The sequence below is a fragment of the Mesoplodon mirus genome, assembly GCF_964341445.2.
Source record: "Mesoplodon mirus genome assembly, chromosome: 12".
In the NCBI taxonomy this organism is placed as follows: Eukaryota; Metazoa; Chordata; class Mammalia; order Artiodactyla; family Ziphiidae; genus Mesoplodon; species Mesoplodon mirus.
Window position 1 is genome coordinate 35374362 of NC_138988.1, and position 21604 is coordinate 35395965.

The following is a 21604-nucleotide window of genomic DNA, read 5'->3' on the forward strand; positions in this document are numbered from 1 at the left end:
ATCAAGGCACCTCTGTCTAAAAATAATTGATCACATCCATATGGGTTTATTTCTAGACTCCCTATTCTGTCCCATTGATCTTTATGTCTATTCCTTACTCTAATATCACACTGTCCTGACTACTGTAGCTTTACAGGAAGTCTTAAAATCAGGTTCCAGATTTGTTCTTACAGATTTCTTTGGCTAGTCTAGAGCCCAATTTCTATATAAATTTTTGAATAAATCTGTCCATCTCTACAACAGTCTTAATGGGATTTAGATTAGGATTCAATCTATACCTCAATTTGGGAAGAAATGATATTCCAACAATACTGAGTCTTCCAGTCCATGAACATGGTACATCATTCCATGTATTTAAGTCTTCTTTAATTTCTCTCAGCAGGTTTAGTCATTTTCAGTCACTATTTATCCCTAAATAGTTCATGGTTTTTGATGCCATAGTAAATAATAATGTCATTAACGTTTTATTTTCAAATTGTTCATGACTAGTATATAGAAATTCACATGCTTTTTTATACTGACCTTTTATCCAGAAACATTGCTAAATTCATTCAAAACATATAATTTCATATTATTTTAATCTTCTTAAATTCACTGAGACTTGTTTTATGGCCCAGAATATGTCTTTCTTGCTGAATGTTCCATATGCATGAGAAAAGAATGTATTATGCTCTTGTTGGGTACAGTGTTCTAAAAAAGTCAATTAAGTCAAACTGGTTGATGGAACTGTTCAAATCTCCCTATATCCTTAGTGATTTTCTGACTAGATGTTCTATCAACACTCCTCAAGAGAGGGGTATTAAGATGTACAACAACTGAAGATTTGTCTATTCCCCCTTTCAGTTCTATCAGGTTCTGCTTCGTATATTTTGAAGATCTGCTATTGTATGTATGTATGCATACATGCAGGCACACACACACACACGTGTGTGTATATATACACACTTAGGATTATTACATCATCTTCGTGAAATGACACCTTTATCATCATAAAGTGTCTTTCTTTATCCTTGATAATATTCCCTGTTCTGAAGTCTACTTTGTTGGTTATTAATATAGCTTTCTTTTGATTAGTTTTGCATGGTATATATTTTTCTGTCCTTTTACTTTCAAATTATTTATGTCTTTATAAATTAGGTTTCTTACAGACACTATAGAGTATTGTTTTTATACACATATAAAATCTGATAACCTCTGGATTTTAAGTAAGGGTGGATTTTAAATAAGGGTGAGTTTAAATTTACCATCTTGCTATTTGTTTTCTATTTGCCCTGTCCATTGTTCCTGTCTTCCCTGCTTTTTTAAAAAATTGAGATTTAAAAAAATTCCATTTAATCTCCAACAGACTTATTAACTATACCACTTTATTTTTCTAGTGTCTCCTCTAGATCAAGTGTCAGCAAAAGTTTTCTGTAGAGTGTCAGATAGTAACTATTTTAGGAATTATAGGCCATAGGGTCTCTGTCACAAGTAGTCAACTTTTCCATCCTAACACCAAATAGCCATAAACATTAGTGAGTGTGCCTGTCTTCCAAAAAAACTAAATCTGCTAAAGCAGACAGTAAAATACTTTGTCCGTGTTGGGGGGCAGGGGAGGCAATAAACCGTTCTTGTTCTATGGGCTGAAGTTTGTTGACCTGTGCTCTAGGGTTTACAATATAACTTCTCATGGTCTACCTTCAAATACCTCTGCCGACTGCAAAGCACCTTCCTATGGTATGTGGCTATTTCCTTGCTTCTGTCCTTTGTGCTACTGTTGTCATATATTTTACTTTTATAGATGTTATAACCCCCCCCCAATACACTGTTGTTATTTTTGCTTTAAATAATCAATTACTTTTAAAAGATTTTTAAATGAGAAAAGTGTTTTTATATTTACACATGCACTCATCCTTTCTGGCATTCTTCATTTCTTTTGTATAGATCCATACTTCTATCTGTTGTCATTTTCCTTCAGTGTGAAGAAATTCCTTTAACATTTGTTAAGGTGCAGGTCTCCTGATGAATTCTCAGCTGTGGTTTGTTTGCAAATTTTCTTTCTTCCTTCAATTTTTAAAGATATCTTCATTGAATAAGAGTTCTACCTGGACATCTTCCCCTAGCACTTTAAAAATGTCGATTGTCTTCTGACTTGCACAGTTGCTTGCATAGTTGCATGGCTTTTTCTCTACTTTTAAGATTCTCTCTTTATCTTTGCTTTTGAGCAATTTATGATCATGATGTGCCTTGATGTAGCTTTCTTCACGTTTACTTTGCTTGGGCTTTGTTGAGCTTCTTGGATTTGTGAGTTTATATTTTTCATCACATTTAGAAAATTTGGACTATTTCTTCAAATATTTTTTTCTGTCTCCCTTCTATCTCCTATCTTCTGAGACTCAAAATATATGTATGTTAGATTACTTGATATTGCCCCACAGGTCACCAAGGTGGTATTTATTTATTTTCCATCATTATTCTTTGTGTTACTCCTATATCTTCAAATTCCTTGATTATTTTCTTCTATTGAGACTAATCTGCTGTTAGGCCAATCCAGGGAATTTTTCATTTCAGATATGTTTGCCAGCTCTCAAAGTTCCATTTGGTTCTTTTTTTACGTTGTCCCATCTTTTCTCACTGTAGTCATATATTCCTTTTAGGTCCATAAACATATTTATAATAGCAGTTTTAAAAGTCCTGTAAAGGAATTCTCCACTAATCCCACCATGTCTGTCATTTCTAGGCCTGTTTCTATTGATGGAGTTTACTGCTGATTATGGGTCACAATTCTTCACATGTCTAGTAATATCTGACTGGATGCTGAACACTTTAATTATCTGGATTTTGTGTCTTCCTTTAAAGAGTGTTGAGTTTTGCTTTGGCAGGCACTTAAGTTACTTGCATGTCAGTTTGCTCCTTTTCAGGCTTCTTTTCAAATATTATTATTAAGGGTTTCAGATGGTTTTTACTCTAGAACAAGAGTTGGCAAAATTGTTTTGTAAGGGGCCAGACAGTAAATATTTTAGGCTTTGTGGACCTAAACCACACAACTCAACTATGTAAACAAATGCTTGTGACTGTGTTACAATAAAACTTTACAAAAATTGGTAGCAGGCTGAATTTGGCCCACTGACCACAGTTTGCCAAACCCTGCTCTAGAGTTAGTTAGCCTGTACTACTAATGGCCCTTCTGGGGTCTCTACTGACAGTCCAGGGTGTTCAACGAGGTCTTTCCACTCTGGTTGGTCATAACTTGAACAACTCCCAGACCTATGTGAGTCCTAGTTATTAGTCAGCTATAGCCCCCCCAGATTTTCTTTTTTCCCTCGTCATAATCTTTGCCTGACCTTATGGACTATCATCCCATGTAGGGTAGCTTAGTCTTTAGCCGAAACTCAAGAGGACCCCAAGGCATACTTACAGACCTCTTTCTCTCAATATCTCCCTCGCTGCTCCCATATCATGCCTCTCAAATTTCAGCCACCTCAGCCTCCCTGAACTCTTGTCTCTGTCTCTTCAACTCAATGAGACTACCACACTCTTCTTGGTTCCCTGTCTTTGTGCTGTATGATAATCTGAAAAATGCCTCCAGACAGTTGATTGTAGGGTAGGGACAAAAGAAATGGAGCTAAGCAGCTCCATAATCTAGCTGAACACGAAGTCCAGAGTCAGGAGAGTCACAGCAAGATTATTCCAGAACCAAGAGACCTGTAAGGCTCCTGCTTGCCACTCCTTGTTAAAGTTCATCAAATACAGGAAGGCATGATACATATCTTCATTTTAGTTCATGCTGCACTACCTTTGCCACAATACCTTAGAGTCCAATGTACTAGGGTGGTTTTTGCAAAAAGTTAACATTTTTCTTCATAAGTCTAATCATCCTTTTGGGCTACCACTCTGGATCCCACTTTAACTTCCTAGGTTTGAAAGAACAGGCTCAAAATTTATCCCACTCTCCCAATATCCAGCAGTATTAGTCTCCCATGAAAAGCTAAGGGATTCATGATAAAGAATAATCCAAAAGAAAAATCACCTTGCTCAACTGCAGAAGGCATTTGAATGAAGTCATGGAGATAAAAACAGAAAGGCCATTTAACATTCTCTCTCTATAGGAGAAAATATAATTTTAGGAGCAACCCATTTTACAGCTAGGCAACTAAGACTCAGCGAAGGAATAGATCTTATTTTCCTATGTGGGTATTTGGTCCAAAGACCCAGCATTCCTCTGACATTGATTCATTTTCTCTTGCTGGAAACATTTCCAGGTGTTGAAGGGCCAGAATAACACAGGCCACTGTTTTTTATTTTAACATTCTCCTTTAACTGAAACTGTTGGTGTCTTCTTCCTGTGGCAGGATTCAGGGAGAAGCCTTGATTCTTTGCATTTTCTGGTTTATTTCATTTCATGTCGGATATCTGATATTTTTCAAACACTTGTTTTGTTATGTGAAATGGGATAGTAGCTGCCACATCTTTTCTCCCAACTCAGCAGAAAAAATTAATAGCTTTCCTCAAGGGATGTTAAATAGCAGAGTACCTCACTGCTATGAAGGATTTATTACTTTTTTACTGTTTTATTTTGGTTTTTTAACTTAATGGGGTGTTAAGCATAAGAGCTGTACACGTCGGACTCAAAGCACCAGCAGGGCTGGCCTACTTGTGGAGGCCCAAGGCCCTGTAAGATGAACCCTCTCACATCACAAGCTGAGCTTAAACTTCCTTCCTTAACACGTTACTGAAAGAGGGAGTAACAACAGGAGAATTTCAAATTGGTTTCTGCCCAGAGACCAACAGCAGCAGCAGCAGGCTTCAAAGAACTCCTGACAGGTTCTGGCAGCAATCACTGGCACGAAGGAACAACCCCGTTCCTTTAAAATACTGTTTTCTGTTACTCCCCACCTCCCATTTTCCAAAAAAAAAAAAAAAAATTCCTCAAATAAAAGGGACTTACCCTACTATTACTATAACAAAATCCAGTAAATTCCATCCATTTCTAACATAAGCATTAGGATGTAGCAATAATCCATACGCTATAATCTTCAAAAATGTTTCGACTGTAAAAATAATCAGGAAGGCATATTCTACTTTTTCCTGTGAAGAGAAACAAAGAAATTTAAAAAAGGGGGGGATGGGGAAAAAGAAGAAAAGAAACAGGGATTAATTGGATCAGTATCTCAGAGGTATAAGCATTTTTCTCCAAGCAAAGTTTTATTATGAGAAATGGAACAATTAACACTGTACCTGGAGCAAGAAGGCATTTTAATTCTAACACTGAATTTCTCATAAGCAACTAAGTGTAAAACACTTTTCATCAGTGGCTATATTACTGCACTTTGCAACCTGCCTTGATGTGTGTGCAGTGACTCTGCCTAGGACATAACCGCACGTTTGTTATTTGCACACATTTGCAAAATGCAGCGTGTTTTCCTCCCAAGATTGCCAAATCAAGCCCAGAAAAGCACAAGGATGCAACAAAGATTCCCACAGGGCTTTGAACAGAATGTCCTTTGGAAGAAAGCAAATTGCATCTGCTTTGACCCTCTCTTCCTCTCGGGTTTCCATCTGACTTCTAAGTCAGGATCATCTCTGTCACTGAGCAGCAAGGTGACCTCGGCAAGTCCCTCCAATCCCTTGGACCTAAGTTTCCTCACCTGAACAGTAAGGGGAGGGGATTCAGGACGGCAAGCCTACAGCCTCCTTACTGGCGTGCCGCCTCTCCCGGCTGACACTACTGATGGGTCACCACGCACGTTCCCAGGGAGTCTGGACTCAGCCCCTGAATCCTCTTCTTCCAGACTCAGCAGCCACTCCCATCTGACTGCCACAGACCTCCGAGATGCCACCCTCAGGCTAGAGGGCTCTTAGGACCTTTTCAGTTCCAACTCATGCGATTCCATGAGCTGTAGAAAATGCATCCATCAGCAGGTCTAAAAATGTTGGCTCTTTCCTCTTTTACAAAGGTTTTCTTTATACAGCTTTGGTTTCAATAGAAATATAGACCGCTGAGATGTGTGCGATTAATTTTACAAGAGGCATTTGCTGGCAAAAAGCTACTGAAATAATAAGTAAATGAAAACTCGTAAGTAATTAAAACTGTCCCATACAGGCCATAAAGTCCTCTGCTAATATTAATTCTCCTCTGTGAGACCTGAGGGAAGTTACTAATGCCTCAGGAAAATGGAAGTCATAGAATTCATTTATTAAGATGCCTGGTGCAAGGGGGCGAATAAATTTGGCTCAGGAAATGCTTAGTGAGCATCTCTTCTGGGCGATGGGCCCCACACCAGGAGCCAAGGTAAGAAAAATGTCTCCACTGTGGTCCTATCTTCGAAAGGTTTAGTCTGGTGCAAGAGGTAGGGGTTCAGTTGTGGTACACAGAGGACATCCCAGGAGAGGGAACTGACAAAGGGCACTCTGAACCTTCATAAGCAGTTCTGCCCTCTGATAAGGCCAAAGGGTTAGACCACTTCTCCCCTGCAAGGACTTGCTTTGTTCCATGTGAGCACTTTTTTGCCTAAGCCACCCTGGGGTCTAGCCATCCGCCTCCAGAGTGCTACCCCTCCATCGCAGACGAGTCCCAGTCCCCGGTGGGACTTCACCGAGCCTTGCCCCTGCATCCTTCCTCTTTACCAGCAGGGAAACCATCTAACCCCGGCGGTACCCCAGGCTTTACCCCCATTATCGACTCCCCACTGGTCACACTGAAAAGCCAGTTCATCGGTTCTTCCCCCCAAGGTCCCTGTCATTCCTAATGTGCCACCAGAGCACCCCTTGATCCTCAGAACACCATCCTAGCAGTCTAACAAATTCCTCTGTGGGGTCAGTTAGCCAGAGTCAAAGTGTTTTCAATTTTCAAAGCTTAGCTCATCCCCAACCTCCACACTCACGCTTCCTCCAGATCTGCCAGCAGGTCCTGCTCTCAGCCTGGCTCATCCCATCCCATGCACCCCGCACCCCTCAGCAGGCTGCGAGGCCTTCTCGGACCATGACCTACTCCCTCCACACAGCCAGCCACACCCTCCAGGCTGCGGTGAGCAGCTGAAATCTCCCAGAGTAGCAGCGTGCATGCCCCCTCGTGCCACACGCAGACCTCCAAGGACTCCTCTGTTCACTCTCTGCAGTCCTTGGGAGCCTATGAGAGCAAGGGCTCGTCTTCCCGTTCACTGCCACATCCCTGGGTGGTGGGTTCCCACGAGAGGTGCCCTCAGGCCACTGTGGATAGTGAGGAATAGAGACTGACTGCTACCAGCTACAGAGGAGAGATCCAGGAAAGCTTCAATGAGGCAGTGACGCTAACCTAGAGAGCTAAAAGGAAAAGCCACCCTGTTGCTTTAACAAGAAGCAAAAAATCCCTGAATAAACCAATCTACTGTACTCAGATTAGACCCTGACCACCAAAGGTAGATCGTCAACATGTTTTTGAGAGTTAGAGTTGTAAGGGAACAAGATAAGCTGGAAACAGCACGCGGATTTTACAATTCCTCTTCCCTTTTTATCCTTTCTGCTTTATTTACTGGGCCAGATGGGAAAAAAAAGGCTTTTGCTGCCATCAATATTCATAGCAGTTATATCCCTATATCAACACAGCGCTATACTGCAGAGCAGACAAACAAGACAGGGAACAGAGAGTACACCTACCAAACACAGCTTGTTTTTCCTCTTTAGCGTTTACTTACAAGTAATTTTGTCACAATAATACAAGGGCCATTCATGCAACTGAATTGTTTAGGGTTCTTTTATCCCCTTCTCTCATCCTCCTCTCTCTCCTTTTTGAAGACTTTGGTTTCTCTTTCCAAAATCCTCAGTGCATTACTTGATGGAATTGATTATAAGAAATATAACCTTGCTGTAACATGATTCTTTCTTACAGACACTCTACCATGGTGCCAGCTGAACAATCACAGCCTGGAGAGCACGACAGACCAGTCTGCCCAGAAGCCAGTGTCATCCTGGTCCCCAATCCTGCCATTTAAAAGGACTCCAGTAAAACAAATACACCTCCACATTTAAGCAAATGTAGTGTTAAAAAAGAAATCTTGCAAAACAACAATCATGGGAAGGGGAGGTAATTACTTCACAAGAGGATTGTTCATTTGAGAAAAGAATGTTGGGTCAGTGATCTGAAAGGAAGCCGCCAAAAAAGTCAGGTTCCTTGCAGGGTGGGGTGGGAACGTGCAACTGGCTGAAGGGCCGTGAGACGTCGCACAGAAAAGATATGGAGTCAGCAGCTGGGATGGAAGAAACCACAGAACGGATGAAGGAATGGGATGGCTGAAAAGAGGTGAGCAAGAGCCCTCAAGAACTGAACATGAAATGAGGTGGCCCCTGGGCAGGGACTGCACCTTAAAAGCCCTACCCCAGGCTAAACAAAAAGAGTACTTGATTCCTGCACTCCAGTCTCCCTGCATTTGCCAGGCACACTCAACCAGCCACCAGCAGGGATCCGCCTCACTAACAAGGGATCCTGGGTGGGTAGGGCCAGCAAACCATCTTTTAAGAAAGCACCAATTCTTCACCAGAGACCACCCTATTATGTGGATGAAAAGTCCCCCATGAGACTCAAGTCACTAGAGAAATAAAGGTTTAAAATCAAATTCTGCAACCTGATTTATCTTCTTTAAACAGTAAAGTTTCACCAAACAGGAGAGGCTCTAAACCAAGTCTCGAAACCAGTTAACCCCTCACAGAGCCTTGAGAAACAGAAACTGTCAACTGGCGGGGAATAGGAGATGCCAGGATCTTTAACTGTACTTGGTTGGCAGCTGTCCTATTTTTAAGCATCCCTTTACTAGTGCTATGGTACTAACATCCATCCATCCATCAACCTATCCATCCATTCATCCATCCATGCATCCACCATCAATCTATCCATCCATTCATCCATTCATCCATCCATCCATCCATCATCCACCCATCTATCCCTGAGCACCTGGGTCCTCCTCAGAAAGCCTGAACCCTACCCTCACAGAGCTCCCGGCCTGCTGTCAAAAGATCAACAAGGCTTGATGAGCCATGTAAGGTTCACCTCTCTGCTTTGCTCATCCACCCACAGGGCCCGTCTTTGCAGTGGTCTCCTGGCGTACAGCCTGGCAGTAGAAGGTACAGAGTCTCCCCTCCACACACATAACCCGTCTGTGTCCTGCAGTCCCGGGCTCCCCATTGGCAGAGATTGTCTCTTACTGTCTTTGTAACCCCAGCATCCAGCACCATACAGGGCACACATAAAGTACACACAGGTGCTAATAGGAGGTAGAGAAGAAAAAGAGAAGGAATTAAGCAACAAAGCCAGACTGAAAGGGGACTATAAAAACATGAGAACTTGGGATTCTAGCATATGTACCAAAAAGCAAAACAAGCAGGGTAGGAATCTTTCTAAGTTACCAAAAACCCTTCCTATAACACACCTGGAATCAATGGTCAGAGTGTAGAGACAATAAATAGCTGATCCCAACGTCTCACAGGCCCTCCCTTTCAATCCCAGCTGGAGCCCCTGGTGAATGCCCTCACCTTCCACCCTTCTGTACCTTCTGGCTTGCTTGCTTCTCTCCTGCAGGAGTGTCCACTCCAAATCACGGGCCGAGCTGCTCCCTCCCACTGTGTTCCCAAGTCCATGATTTCCCTTCTCCATGCCTCTGCCCACGCTGCTTCACCCACCTGGTGTGCCTACCCCCGTGTGTGTCCACTCCCCTCTTCGGTGAGCACACAACCCTGATACAGCAGTAGCACAAGCCCAGCACAGGGCTGTGGAGAGAACGCAGGGCTTGGAGCTATATCTGTGTTCTGCTGGCCCCAGCTCAGCCCCTGAGTGACTCAGGTCCACATCCAGTTCCCTCACTGTAGAATGCCTCCCTCCACCCTGACCCCCACCAATTCCCGCCTTTTCATCAGGCTAAGTTCTACTTGTCCTTTGAGGCTCAGCTTAAATGACACTTTCTCAGCAAAAGTTTTGATGACCTCCCAGACAAAATTTGGGCCCACTGTCAAAGCTCACCATATTTCTGCATAGCCCTATTCACAATGGAACATTTTAATTAAAAAAAAAAAACTACCTCTTTGATACTTGTCTCTCCCAATAAATGATAATTTCTTATAAAATCAGAGACCATTTCTATTTCATATATCACTGTATTCCCAAGTCTCACAAAAATAGATACTTGGTATTTATAAATGAAGAAATAAATGAGCAAAATGAGAAGTTTTGACCAAACGTTATTCAATAGCCCTTCCTGATAAGACGTTCCATAATTGTTTTAGTCAGCTCAGGCTTCCATAACAAAATACCATACACTGGGTGGCTGAAACAAACAGAGGCTTATTTCTCACAGTCTGGAGGCTGGGAAGATCAAGGTGCCAGATGATCTGATGTCTGGTGAGAGCCTTTTACCTGGCTTGCAGATGGCTGACTTCTCATGATGTCCTCATCTGGCCTTTCCTTGGTGGAAATATACACATTGAGAGAGAGATCTCTTCCTCTTCTTCTCAGGGCACTAATCCCAACATGAGGGCCCCACCCTCAAGACCTAATCTAACCCAAAACACTTCCCAAAGGCCCCACCTCCATACAACATCCCACTGGGGTTGAGCTTTGAACACATGAACACAGGCAGGGGAGGGGGGCGGCACACAGACATCCCACCCATAACAATACTGCAGGCCCCGTCCCAGGAAAACGCCCACGACTAAATACCTGGGAAGAGCCTCACAGCTCCTGCTCTGCACCCACGGCTTCCCCACCTCTAGTCAGAGGGAGGAGCACCCACAAGGGCAAATCAATCAAGGGTGATGAGAGGTCCAGGGCTGCAGGAGCACAGGTGGGAGGGGAGGGGGAGGATGAAGGGACTGAGGGACACCATGGACTTGGGGGTGGGAGTGAGAGGAGGTAAGGTTCTAAGGCTGGGTCTCTGTTTCTCACCTGTAAGACAAGAAGCCTGAATGGATGATGTCTTCCAGTGTGAAATTACAATTCTCTGTGACCTGATGAGCAATGTCCAGACTCAGGCTTCAGAGGGAAGCCATGTGAGGGACCAGGGACCCCAGGGAGGACAGCCAACCAGGAGCAGCAAGATCCAAGAGCAGCCATTGCCTTGTCAGGTGACCAGGTCACCCGAGGTTGCCCAAGAGACCCTCCCACCTGCTGCCTCACACATTCCAGGAGGTGCCCTCAGGAGCTGTGGCCACTCTTACAGGGTTCTGATGTGTGATTCAACCTCCAGTAAACTCTGCCAGGGATCACGGGAGGGAGAGCAGCAGGCGGCCTCGGCTCAGAGCGCTGGGATGTAAACAGAGGTAATGCTTTCCTCTGCAGGTATTAATGAAGTATGTACTTAGAAGGCCGCCAATGGGTAGCTGACAACACATTCACATGAAGAGACTGGCTGGAATAGTCAGCATGCCTTCCTTCTTCTTCACCTTTGGTTTCTAAGTACAAATTGTAGAGCACATGCAAGTGAGTCCATTTCTTGTGGCACTCGGCTAAGTCACTTGCCCCTTCTGCTTCTCAGTTTCCTCATCCATAAAACCAGGATACTCACCCTTGCCCACTCAGGTGATGGTGAAAATCAGATTAAGTGAAGCGGGAAAGAGCCCTGTGAACCATCAGAAACTCGCCATCAAAGGCCACCCGGGACAGGAAGGGGCAAGGCCGCACTCCCGGGCTCTGGAAGTGGAGTCCTAGTAGGAGGACCAGGAGATGGGACAGGAACCTCATAGGACTGTCGCCATCCCAGTGACCCCATGACCACCCAGGCCAAGCAGGGCCACTGCCCCGGATGCCGTCCAGAATGTATCCGAGATGACAAACGAAGGTGGCCAGCAAGTGGCCTGGCTGACCACTCCATGGAGACCAACTTCAAAGGCATCTGGTCCATGGGAAGAGGGCAGAGGAAGCTGACAGGGCACTCTCGCTGGATGTGGCCTCACTTACTGGAAGCACAGAGGCAGCTGCTGCTTGGCTGCAGGGGTAAAGCAAGCAGCTGGCAGTGGGTGGCTCATTATGGTTCTTGCCACCCAGCAAAACTCACAGGGTAACAGCACCCTGACTTTCCTCTGAGAATTGCTCCTTTCCTACTTTCAGTCCAGGGACCACAAGGGTCGGTATGTGACCCAGGTTACTGGTTCAGGGATAGGCATGTGTCCCAATGCCCACCAACCAGGTTCAGTTAAAGCTAATCCTGGGTTTCACTCAGCCACTAGGCCAGAAGTTCTGTCATTGGCTCGACTTAGCTCTCAGAGGCTATAAGCCTAGAGTTACCAAGGGGACATAAAGATGAAAAGCCAACACCTAGGGAAGCCAAGCCAAAAGATGAGGAGAGAGAGGGCCAAACAGAAAGACAGAGAAGCTCAGACAGAGGAAAGCACCTAGCTCTGATGCTACTGTATGAGCCCCTGGATCAAGCTGAACCTGAAGGCAAAATTCTCCCCCCACTTTTGGGCTTTTCAGTTACAAAAGCCAATAAACTGAGCCAGTTTAGGTTTGGTTTTTGGTCAATTGCAAACAAAAGTCCTAACTAGATACCGGGGGCCTACAGGATCACTCTGCTTCTCTGAAAGTTAAGCACCTAAGAGAATCTTCAGCAGCTCCTCACTTCTCAAGAGATTCAACTCCTTGGATGATTCCCTTTGACCCACAGGCTTAGGGATGGTTCTCTGTGCACAGGACCCATAAGCCCTGCAAGTCACTGCCCCTGGGAATTCATCTAGGCTCAGTTTTCCAGATTTCCTCCTTCCATCTCATCCATTCTCTATTGCTGTCTTCAATTCCAACTGGTTTCTGGGACTCAACACACTCCTGAAAACTTGATGCCTCAGACTTGGCTTGCTTCCCATCCCACTCATCCTGGGACCCCTTGGTAGTGGGTACATTCTATGGTTGGCAGCCATACACTTCCTCACCCAGCTTCACCACGAAGGCACTGCCCACCTCCACCCCACCTTGCTTGGACTTCAGGCACCCTATTTCAATTTAATTCAACCATATTCACTGGGTATCTATTCCATACCAGGTGCAGTCCTGAGCAATGGAGATAAAAGACGGCTAAGACAGTGTCCATGTCCTGGTGGAGGACAGCAGATGTATACATCGACATTTCTAGACAGAGCAGACGACAATCAAAGCTAAAGCAGAGTACTGGGAATCTCCTGTGGGGAGATGTGGAATGGAGCAACTAATTGGGTGTGGAGCATTTGGGAAAGCTTCTTGAAAAGCGGAGGACAGTATCACGTCTCAATTCCTCCATGTGGCATCCCCAAGGACCTCTACACAATCTGTCTATGCTCTATGCACCAACAAACAACTGATATGTTACCCCGCCGGGCACAGGGCCTCTGTTCCACCCAATTCCCTTTCCTCCTCCACGACCCCCTCTGCTCCGGTCTGTCAGCTCCCATAACACCCTGCATATGTCACACCCATTGGACCCTCTGGTCTCTGTCACTGCTCTTCTCCGTCACTGAAAGCGTGTTTTTTCTATTGATCTGCTCCACCCTTCCAGAGAAGACGGGGGCATTTCACTTCCTCTGCTCCCCAGGCACCCCTGCAGCAGACACCCCTCGCCCGTCTCCAGCCAGCACTCCTCCGACTGCACCCTAACGCAGCTTCACACGGTGCCCGATCAGGCATCACCCCCAGACTGCAGTGGGCATGTGAGTCAAAACTGTTTGCCACCCCAGAGTTAAAAGTTGCATCACCTGCAGTTAATCATGAAAGTAAATCATAACAACAAATGCTCGAGCACCAACTACGTATGAGGCCATGGAAGAAAGCAGAGAGAGGCAAGGCATTGCCCTGCTTTCCAGAGCTCTTGGTCTAAGCTGGGCAGGTGAACCTATGGGGTGTCGTCTTGTATTATTTGTAGATTGTCACTGCCTTGAGGGCAAGATCCATTGCATCTACCTCTGCAGACCCTCTCACCGTACAGAGCAGAGAAATGAGCACTTAGTCTCAATAAACACCAAGATGGCATCATCCACGAAAAAAAGGAGAAAAAAAGCAGAGCCCGATGCTGCATTTCTGAGCGCCTGGGCCGAGACCTTGTCTCACTGTCAGGGAGCCCCACCAGCAGTTCTGACACCCAGGCCCAGATCCATTCGCCTCTCCTATGTGGAAGTACAGAGCTCGTCTTTCTTTCTTAACTGTGTCAGGCCTTTACATCCTCTTCTGACAGCTCAGGTCAAGGTAAACGGCAGTGAGATGATGTGCCCTACGTGGGGCTGATCAAAGTAGCTCACTGCCTCCCTGGGATCTAATGGGCCCAGGTCATGTGAAAACTGCCAAACCCCATCATTTTATAAAAGAAGTCTTTTCTTAGTATTGCTTCATTTGCCTGACACGAACCACATGCTCCCACGTGTCCACTTCCTTGGCTGAAAAGAAATGGGCAAACATTTCAAAATGGCAGGAACTGAGTAAGTTTAAAACCAAACATCTTCCTTTTGACAAGAAAGCAGTCATTGCTTTTCTCCATTAACAGAGGCTTTCACACCTGTCTATGATTACATTTCCTGACATCTGAATTCTAAGTGTAATCTCATTTCACGCCCCCGATGCTCACTGGTACCCCTATAAACACACCATGTGCACACCTGCACACAGTATCTAAGAAAAGAAACATGTTCCTATCTCTCATCTCAACTGATTCTCCAAACTACGGAGTAAGACAGGCAAAGGCAGGATTACTATTTCCATTCATGTATGAGGGTCACAGTCAACAGGAAAAACAAAGAGCAGTAACCATGCCCTCTGGTTTGAAGAGGCCTTACCGCACCCACCTGGCGGGGAAGCATACTTCCTTGCCAGTCCCATGGCTGCCAAGTCTCGCCTGGGCTTTTATGGAGCTCCACCAGGACCTCAGCCGCGGGTCATCCAGACAACTTGGACGGAGCAGCCTGAGGATGCACCTTGGGGGCGGAGCTGCCGACTGTAATAGTGTTGGCACCTGGTGGGCAGTGCTGCCCCCATTTAAGAACATTTGCAGTCACGTGTTCAGATGCACTCTGACCTTGTCCAGAGGACAAAGAGCCTGGGGTCAGCTTCCAGATCTGCCCCTTACTGGCTGTGTGGACTCAAGCAAGTGACTTGACCCCTCCTTGCTGCTGTTTCTTCATAAAGTGAGAATAAGAAGGGCAGAAGTGGGCCAGGTTTGCTGTTGAATGTGAATGAGGCAACACACGTAAAATACGTGAGCCAGGGTCTGTGGGGTACACACACCCATGGATGCTGGCTCACTTTACTGGTGTGTCTGTGTTACACGCTTCCCTGGCCTGGCCACGCCCCAGGAACAGCACAGGGCCTGGCACAGAGCACCTGCTAACTACTCGCTACATGGGCACTGGGTCCAGGGCCCAGGTCGCTGCCCACCCTGCAGGTCTGCACACCCCCAGGGCAGGCATCTCCCCCTCGAGGGGGCCGGCCCAGGGTCAGCACCGGCTCCTCTCTGAGGGAGACAGATGCCCACCTAGCCCAGCTCCTACACCGCCTGGACTGTCCAGCAAAGTCTGCCTAGGGCCCATCATAGAACAGGACACTCAGGAGGTGAAACAGGGCCCAGCTCCCAGGCCGCGTGTCAACCGTGCCAGCAAAGGTGGGCCGGGGGAGCAGCCACCATTCCGCTCACCAGGTGTGTCTCTCCACCATAAAAACCAGTCTTTGGGATGAACAACCCTCATTCACGGTCAGCTTTTTTCCAATAAATGTAACGAGACCATAGGAACATGGATCATTTCTTTCTGAATAAATTCATAAAGTCATGAATCAGTGTTTAAAAATACATAAAGTGGGCCTCCCTGGTGGCGCAGTGGTTGAGAGTCCGCCTGCCGATGCAGGGGATACGGGTTCGTGCCCCGGTCTGGGAGGATCCCATATGCCGCGGAGCGGCTGGGCCCGTGAGCCATGGCCGCTGGGCCTGCGCATCCGGAGCCTGTGCTCCGCAACGGGAGAGGCCACAACAGTGAGAGGCCCGCATACCGCAAAAAAAAAAAAAAAAAAACATAAAGTGTGGAGTCTATAACTGAGATAAAATATGTGATACATTTACTCAGAAGATTAATTACTCCATGCCTATAATTCATCATTGTTTTAGCATTAGAAAGTAAAATGAAGTTAATTTAAAAGACATTGGGTGGGTTAAAAACCAGGCACCACCTAATTGTGGTCCTGAAGTAGAAATCAATACCCAAGGCCATGACTGAGCAGAATTGAGTGTTTGCACACCCACTCCAAGCTGGGGAGCATCCCTCACATTGATCTGGCCTTGCCAGTCAAACCTCTCCCTCTTCTGTCACTTACCAGCTCCCAGAAGCCGGGGCTGGGGTGGCCAGCAAGGGGGTGCAGCAGGCGTGTCTGCCACCATCCCCCAAGCTCAGACCCGCACAGGCTTTCTATAAGCAATTCCATTCTCAGGAAAACTGGTGGCTCCAGAAGCAGTCACTAGAGGGGATTCTGTTTGTCAAGTGGCTAGGGTTAGTTCCTAACCTCTACTGTTCTTTTTAAGGTGACTCGTTATTTAGTATCTGCCTCGCTCCAAAAAAGAACTCTAGGCAGCAAGAATATAAAAATTTGAAGTAAATAAGTAAGGGAATCCTAGATGGCTGTTTAAAAGAAAGCGGGGGCTTCCCTGGTGGCGCAGTGGTTGGGAGTCCGCCTGCCGATGCAGGGGACACGGGTTCATGCCCCGGTCTGGGAAGATCCCACATGCCGCGGAGCGGCTGGGCCCGTGAGCCATGGCAGCTGAGCCTGCGCGTCCGGAGCCTGTGCTCCGCAACGGGAGGGGCCCCAACAGTGAGAGGCCCGCGTACCGCAAAAAAAAAAATAATAAAAATAAAATAAAATAAAAATAAAAGAAAGCAGGAGATCTACATGTAAGGGCAGGGAAGGATGTCTATGATACATTACTACAGGAATAATGCGAATAACATGATCCCTTTGATGTCTGAGGAGATCTCTTAATAAGCCAGTCTGCAGCACAGACACCTGAAAATGAAAAGGCTTTCCTCTGAAAGCAAGATCATGGGGGATTTTCTGTCTCTACTTTTAGGTGTGTCTGATTTGTGGTTTTCTCACTGAGCATCTTTAAAATCAGCTGGAAGTCTAAATATTTAGGACAAATCATAAGATGAGAAATTAAAATTAACAAGGAAAAGAAAAGAAAATGAAACAGGAATAAGATCATAACCAAGATGTGTACTATGAACACATTTTTATTAACGTGCCTCTGAGATTTCTAACAGCTAATGTGGAAGGAAAGCAGACCAGTGACACAAGTCACCTTATCTTTTGAATGAAATTGTTTCTCAGAACAAAAATATTTCTCCAGAGGATTTGCTTAGAAGAATCCGCTGACAATATGAATTGAGCACAAATTATAGGAATTAGAATAATTTTTGCCTGTCTTCATGGAATGTACACTGTAATGGAGAAGACGCTTAAAGTGGAATGAATATGAAGTTCATTTTGTGGTTTACATCCAGAAATTTTGAAAAATGAAATAAAATAGAACGGAAACTATTGGAAAGCATGGCAAATATGAGAATTTAGTGAGTGTAAGTATATTTTCATCAAAGTCATGTTTTCAGATGATATATACATAGATGTTTGGGAGCTACAATGTAAAATGTATCTACTACCTTTGCCCGCCCCCCACAGAAAAAAATGTTGACCAACAGAGCTCTGGAAGCCAATAATCTGGACCCACCACTGGACACCAGTGGGGAATAATAACCACTCTCTTACCCTCATGCTTGGCTACACACACTCTCCCCTTCCACACACACATCTATCCACAAAACCCCTGAAGTTAAAAGGTATTTAAAGAATCCCTAACTGTGTACAAGGCCAAATACCCAAGAAGCAAACCAAACAGTCAAAAAGAGTCAACCCAGGAAGTGATGGGGATGAGGCACACGTCCTAGGTATGTTTCTGGAGGAAGAACTGAATCTCCACATAAGGAACCAGAGATGTAGGACAAGCTTGGGCAGTGAGCTCCCTGCCTGTCCTAGGAGAAGAAGTGGGGCCATCTTGGAAGTCAGCTGTCTCTAGGATCACCTGGAGAGGAAGGAAAGGAGAGTGGCTGAGACCAAGATGGGAGTTTTTATGAGAAGGAAGAAGATACAGGCATCTCAGTGGGGCACTGAAGGGAGGACGGGGTGGGGAAGGCTTTGAACCACAGATCCAGAAGGCACTCCAGAGCCCCAATAGCACCGTCCTCCAATAGATGGAGAAACTGAAACCCAGAGGGGGAAAGGGCAGCACCGGCACGCCAAGCACTGGGGGCAGGAAAAGCAGCCGAGGACACCTGGGCGCTGGACATAGAAAGGAGGGAAGGCTCTAGCAGACTTGATCTACCCCACAGCCTGCCCACCTTCCCTGATCCACCTCGAGTCCATATGAGGGATGGCTCATAAAAACCAGACCGGGACAGGGAGTGAAATGACACCCACGCTGGGCCCTAAGTGGGGCATCAGGTCACAGAAGCAGGGTAGGGAGCATGGGGGCATGTGAAGACCTGGGCCATGGTCCCCACCCAAGACCAGAGCTCGTAGGGCAACGAGAGTCACATGTATCCCCTGGCAGGCCCGGGGCTGCTTGCCATCAGGCACACACACCTCCTAGGTGGGAGCAGGGTGATCAGGACAGAGGCGTCTATAATTCACACAGGAGGGGGGACACGAGGGAGAAATGGGGTCCCTCTTCCCTAGTTGCTTTATGGGAAAGGTGGTTGGCTAGGGTAAAAGGCCCTCTGAGCTGGGTGGGCTCTACAGAGCCTGAGGCTATTCTTCTGAATCATGTTTTTGTATCTTCATACATTGGATGCGATGAAGTCTTTCCCCAGCTTTCTTAAGACTGCAGCAATCTCCCAAAAGAACACTCTTTTAAGGAAGCACAAGACTGTAGATAATGAAGAATAGTTTCAAACCCCGGTTCTGCTGGACCAGCTGTGTGGCCCGAGGGAAAGCACTGAAATTCTCAGGCAGCAGTTTCCTCATCCTCTCAATGGGGCCACCACCACCCTGGGGGAATTAAGGATTAATACTGATGGCGCAAATGCCTGGCACATGGCTTGCACTCAATAAAGTGGCTGCCGTCATCATGTGGCTGTGTTGTTGAATGTTCACGGAAGGGTCTCCACAAGCATCTCCCCAGTCAAGGGTGGGGTTCTGGAACGTTGAGAAACCACCCTACTCCTCTCACTTTACAGGCCACAGTGAGGCCCAAAGGGTCGCACCAAGCACTACCCCTCAACCCCACTGTTTGTACCCGGTGACAAGAAACAGTACTGCAGGCTCCGAAAACACAGGAAGGAGCCTAAACAAAAAAGCACCTTGAAATCACAATCACCAAAGTCCTGTTTGGCTACAACTACAAAACCTACATCCATCCTGTTAATTCAGGCATAGGCAGATGCCTTTTTAATGGTTTCATAATCACTAAGATCAATCATCATTTTAATAATGATTAGTGTTGAAAAAGGCAACAGGCTTAATCATAACTGCCTCAATTCAAAATTCATTAACACTCTGTGACCAACTGAAATCATCACACTTGAGGCTCTCAATACTTCATAAGCGTACCTCCTAAGAGAACTGTCAAGCTGCTTAATTTCTATACTCTGTATTTTAAAGCTGCCTCTATATGCCAGTATAGTTCACTTTCCATAGTCACTTCCCAGTGAATTCAGTGTTCAGGCAAACTCCTATCTTTAGGATAACTTTGAAACATATGAACAGAAGATCCCATGAAAGCTTCAACAGCTAAATACATGCCATTTGCTAAATATCTAGGTTCATTATTTATAAAAACATCCTAGTGAGTTAGGATAAAATGGAGCACACAAATACAGGTTTTTCTTTAATTCCAATAGTGTTGGTGAATCAGACCTCAAATGTCTAGAGATTACCACTTTCTACAACTTGTGATTCTGCTCAAATGCCAAACTTAAAAAAAAATCCAAATCCAGAACAAAAGTTCAACTGTAACATCCAGTTGTGCATATTTTTCACAGCCCAGACGTATGACAGCACAGAGAGAGGCAAAGATGTGAGATAAGACGACTCCCTCATTACAGCCAGTAAAAGGTAAATAGGTCCTGTATCACCTCTGTAGGGCCTACAATCCACCAGTTTGCTACTTTTTAAACAACCAGACACCCCTCAAGGCAGGATAAGGAAAACTGAAATCTAGCTGGATGACTTCTGACTACCAGTTGTAAGCTGGGTAGCACAGTGAATTTTAGAGTCAGACAGCCTGAGTTCAAAGTTCCTACTTTATCCAGCTGTGTAACCTGGGACAAGAACTTCACCCTTCTGAGCCTTGGTTTCCTAATCAGTGCCAGTCCTGTCAAAGGAATAAATGAACTAACGTGCAATGCCCAGCACTTGTTAACAATAAACGGTTATTATTTTACTGGGAATTGAGGGTAGAAGTTCAGGTCTTGACCTCTTTTCTAATAGACAGAAGCTCTCTAAATTGATTTGCTTTTAACCATCTGGTCAGATGAACTGACATTCTTCTGGGTAAAAGATAATGACCAAAGCCCACGCCATACCAAACCCATGTGGCTCCCAAGTTAATTTCTAGAAAGATTATACATTTTTGTCCTCAACGCTTGAGGTGTATGCTTGTTACTGTAACTACCTAGCTTAATCGCATGGTGCTTGAAATGATGAAACATGAGTGCAAAAAGAGTCATTGCTTACACAAAAACTCAGCTGAATCCCCCAGAAGTACTTGATAAGAACTGTTGCTGAAGGGTTTGTTGTGGAGTCGGATACAAGTCAGATGACAGCAAGGGAAAAGGGAAAACCATACACATTCAGAATCGCTCTCTGCTCTCTTCTCATATATCTTTAAGTTCTTACTCTGATTCAAATAAAACACAATCGGATACTGTAGGTATATTACAGGTGTCGCTTATGCAAGAAAGAAAATGGGCACCCTGACCAGTAGATGCGTGATACTCAAAAGAGCCTTTGGGGACTTCCCTGGTGGTCCAGTGGGTAAGACTGCACACTCACAAAGCAAGGGGCCCAGGTTCAACCCCTGGTCAGGGAACTAAATCCCTCATGCATGCCACAACAAAGATCCCATGTGCCACGACTAAGACCCAGCGCAGCCAAAAATAAATAAAGAAATAAATATTAAAAAAAAAAAAAGCCTTTGGCCCGACTCCAAAATATCGGCAAATAAGTGTTCAGTTATATAGTCTAGGTTAAAATTATCTTTAAGAAGTGTTTCTGGGCTTCCCTGGTGGCGCAGCGGGAGAGAGTCTGCCTGCCAATGCAGGGGACACGGGTTCGTGCCCCAGTCCGGGGGGATCCCGCGTGCTGCGGAGTGGCTGGGCCCGTGAGCCATGGCTGCTGAGCCTGCGCGTCCGGAGCCTGTGCTCCACAACGGGAGAGGCCACAACAGTGAGAGGCCCGCTTACTGCAAAAAAAAAAAAAAAAAAAAAAAAAAAGAAGTGTTTCTGTCTTTTTAAATGAGTCTCCCTATAACTGACTTTTTAGAATAACCAACTTACAGGTCAGATTAAAGGGCAGGAGCAGCAGGAGGCTGGAGAGACTAACCAGGGCTCACCTTGTCCTCAGTTCCCATCTGAGGTCTAGCATTTGACTATGCTCACCGTGAGTTTGTCTCTA

The 21604-nt window shown here is 45.5% G+C and overlaps 1 protein-coding gene across 1 annotated transcript in view; it reads right to left on the bottom strand.

Annotated features, from left to right (window-relative positions):
* The window catches only part of CACNA1D (calcium voltage-gated channel subunit alpha1 D), a 321680-nt gene that overhangs the window by 150219 nt on the left and 149857 nt on the right, over positions 1-21604 (bottom strand). Inside the window, exon 4 of the mRNA XM_082638784.1 lies at positions 4928-5067. Within this exon, the coding sequence (XP_082494910.1) occupies positions 4928-5067 (140 nt within the window). The remainder of the gene's footprint in view (positions 1-4927; positions 5068-21604) is intronic.